The 3872-nt window shown below is 48.1% G+C and overlaps 1 protein-coding gene across 1 annotated transcript; it reads left to right on the plus strand.

Annotated features, from left to right (window-relative positions):
• Positions 1-529: 529 nt before the first annotated feature.
• Positions 530-2465, plus strand: LOC135392319 (uncharacterized). Its single transcript, XM_064623034.1, has 2 exons — positions 530-2208; positions 2369-2465. Exons 1-2 carry the CDS (start codon positions 530-532, stop codon positions 2463-2465), a joined length of 1776 nt encoding a protein of 591 aa, XP_064479104.1.
• The last annotated feature ends 1407 nt before the right edge of the window (positions 2466-3872 follow it).

Genomic DNA, 3872 nt, shown 5'->3' on the forward strand with positions numbered 1-3872 from the left:
ATCGCCCACCGAAAGAAAAAGCACAAGGTGTAGTCTATAAAATTCCATGCACCAAATGCAGCGCATCATATATCGGCGAGACAAAGAACTTCCCCGAAAGGCTACGGCAACATAAGAATGATGTACGGAAGTCGGACATCGAACGAAGCGCTCTCGCTGAACACTGTCAAGTTCGAGACCATCCTATCGACTTTCAAAACGCCTGCATCATCGACCTTGAGGGTAATCAGATCAAAAGAATGTTTGTAGAGTCCTGGCATATACAATCCACACCTGGAAACCTTAACCGATCTGTTGGAGCGTTACCCAGCGTATACGTCAGCGGCCTCCGTCACGTGACTGAAAAACAATCCGGCCAATCACGAAATTCGAACCACGGCAAGAACGCTGCTGCCAACGGCCACTACAGTCACCCCTGAGGAAGGAGCCGAACTGGCTCCGAAACGTCGGGTATCCCCGTCCTGTAACTTGGTTGGAGATTTCCGTTACTATCATAGTTCTCGCCCAACCAGACACACTTGTGTCGAATATGTTCACTTTCAAGTCTTTACGCCTTGACTACGGCCAAGAAACAGCAAAGTTGGCGAAGCGTTACGTCAATGTGATTCGCAGCATTTCAATCTTCAAAACCCACCTCCAATTTACGACCACCTGCCGAGACATGGACTTGATCCCCCGAAGCCTACGCATCAAACGGCTCGTCCACACTGCGGAAGGACAGAATATCTTGGCACAAGCCGAACGCCGTTTGCTAATTGCCCGGATCCACGAGTGCAGGTCAACATTGAGAAGAAAAGATCTTGATCTCTTTTTCATTCGTCGGCAACTCGAACATCGCATCCCAGACTTATTTCAATCGCTGGACTCGTTTGCCAGGACTTGTGCCTCCACTGTGGCAGAAAAACAGCGGATAGCTCAGGAACGAAAACTTACGTCGCTAACCAAGGCAGACAGGACACAGCCCAGCGCCGACGTCGCCGGATTTGTAAAAAACATCACTTCGAGACAGCTCTCACCCCTCGAGACAAGTGTGCTGGCGAAAGGTCACGGCTTCAACCTTACAACGGCACGACCACCTCTGGCAAAGATGGTCGCAGCTGTCGAAGACGGTATAAGACACCTGGATTCCAGCATTCAAGAACAAGTAAGACTGAAAGCGATTGGAATTATGTCGAAAATCCAAAAACAGCAATGTCACAACATAACCAGGGAAGAGCATAAAGCACTTCGAAGCCTCCAGGAAGACTCGAAGATTGTCATTCTGCCTGCTGACAAGGGAAACTCAACGGTCGTCCTAGACCGGCAGGACTACGATGGCAAAATCCGAGACCTCCTTGACAACAGTACGTATGAAAATCTCAAAAAAGACCCGACATCGCAGATTCAGACTAAGCTTAATAAGATACTTGCTGATATATTCAAGAAATACCCAGATGCAAGAGCCCTCTACTTACGACTTATCTGCAGGAACGGTAACGCGCCTGGTTTCTATGGTCTCCCTAAGATCCACAAGCCCGGTATCCCCCTTCGCCCCATTGTAGACTTCAGATCGTCCCCTCTTCGGGCGTTATCCTGCTACTTACACAAGGTTTTATCCCCGCTCACCGGAAACACCCCAACTCATGTACGAAACTCTGCCCACTTCGTGGAACGCGTCTCACCACTCACCATCAGCGCTGACGAGTGCCTCGTTTCGTTTGACGTTGTGTCTCTCTTCACGAACGTGCCGGTCCCACTGGCAGTGGACGCTGCCAGGATGGCACTTGAGAGGGACAACGACCTGGCGACTAGAACCAACCTCAGCGTTCACGAGGTGTGCCGCCTCCTAGATTTCTGCCTCAGCGGAACGTACTTCTCATTCAACGGAGAGTACTACAAGCAGACTACCGGAACAGCAATGGGTGCGTCAATATCGGTAACCGCAGCGAACTTGGTGATGGAATCAATTGAAGAAAGGGCCCTGCAATCCCCCGATATTAAACCGAAAACATTCTTACGGTACGTAGACGATTGCTTCTGTATTTTGAAGAATTCCGATGTCGACGGGTTTTTGGCACGCCTAAACCGCATCGAGCCATCCATCCAGTTTACCGTGGAAATCGAGAGGGACAACGTTTTGCCTTTTCTCGATGTACTCGTAAAGAGAGAAGGAAGTGACCTAAAGTTCACCGTGTACAGGAAGCCCACTCATACGGGACGATATCTAAGGTTTGATTCCAATCACCCTACGTGTCACAAGGCTTCGGTGGTTTCGTCCCTTTTTTCGAGAGCTAAGAAGATTTGTTTGTCGGAGAAAGACAGGAAAAAAGAAGAAGCAGCAATCACTTCCGATTTAAAAAAGAACGGATACACAAGTAGCTTTGTTCAGAGAGTCGCCCGTCGTCAAGCTCGCGGTCTCCGAAACCGACCACGTCCAACTGACGACCAGTCCTGTCAGTCTAGACGAATCACCATGCCATATGTGAAGGGAATCAGCGAGTCTCTGACACGTATACTAGCGAAGGAAGGAATACGTGTGTCTCACAAACCCGTCTCAACAATCGGACACTATATACCGCGGCCGAAAGATCGCCCACCGAAAGAAAAAGCACAAGGTGTAGTCTATAAAATTCCATGCACCAAATGCAGCGCATCATATATCGGCGAGACAAAGAACTTCCCCGAAAGGCTACGGCAACATAAGAATGATGTACGGAAGTCGGACATCGAACGAAGCGCTCTCGCTGAACACTGTCAAGTTCGAGACCATCCTATCGACTTTCAAAACGCCTGCATCATCGACCTTGAGGGTAATCAGATCAAAAGAATGTTTGTAGAGTCCTGGCATATACAATCCACACCTGGAAACCTTAACCGATCTGTTGGAGCGTTACCCAGCGTATACGTCAGCGGCCTCCGTCACGTGACTGAAAAACAATCCGGCCAATCACGAAATTCGAACCACGGCAAGAACGCTGCTGCCAACGGCCACTACAGTCACCCCTGAGGAAGGAGCCGAACTGGCTCCGAAACGTCGGGTATCCCCGTCCTGTAACTTGGTTGGAGATTTCCGTTACTATCATAGTTCTCGCCCAACCAGACACACTTGTGTCGAATATGTTCACTTTCAAACCATTCTTGTGTTACAGTGTATCTTATAGCTAAATGAAATGCGGGCATGTATTTGTTTTAAATTCTTTTTATTGTTTCGCTCAGATGAGACAGCAGAGATATGGTAGCCGATTTCGAAAGAGTGATACCGTAACCGCTGTGCTTTCCATTCCCAATGAGTCTTGCAATATTGTACACATTGCCGGGACATCGTTCTATTACTTGCCTGGGTTCGAAGCTTATTTCACATAGCTTCGAGCACTCGAAGTTATAATAATTGTGCGCGACATTTGCTTCTTTCAAGCAATGCCATAGTTGACGTGTATCATTTTGCGACAGATTTACTCCGTATCTCGTCGGATGACCATTGCTGAGCCAAAGGCGTACGGCAGTTACTGCAGCTGGACATCGATGGACGTAGATGTTATGGTCAATCTGAGTCACGGTAGTGCATTTTCCCTGTTTCAGTGTTGGTTTTGTAAATTCTGTTGTAGCTACGAAAACGAACAGGGAAACAGCACTCAGAAAGGACAAGGTGTAGCAGAACATCTCCGGACATCTATTTACCATGACGACCTACAGTAAAATGAGACAACTCGTCATGGATTTCAATATTTATTGGTAAGCGTCTTTGGGTGACAACCTATTTTGCAACAGGTCAATTGTCATGTCGTTTATGTACACAGCCAGGTAATGGTAGCCGGTCTTCATTGCGTAGTACATGATACATAGACTTTCGGCCACCAGTTGCATTACGTCGACGTCACGATCACCGTAATAGC

The sequence above is a fragment of the Ornithodoros turicata genome, chromosome 4 (assembly GCF_037126465.1).
Source record: "Ornithodoros turicata isolate Travis chromosome 4, ASM3712646v1, whole genome shotgun sequence".
Classification (NCBI taxonomy): Eukaryota; Metazoa; Arthropoda; class Arachnida; order Ixodida; family Argasidae; genus Ornithodoros; species Ornithodoros turicata.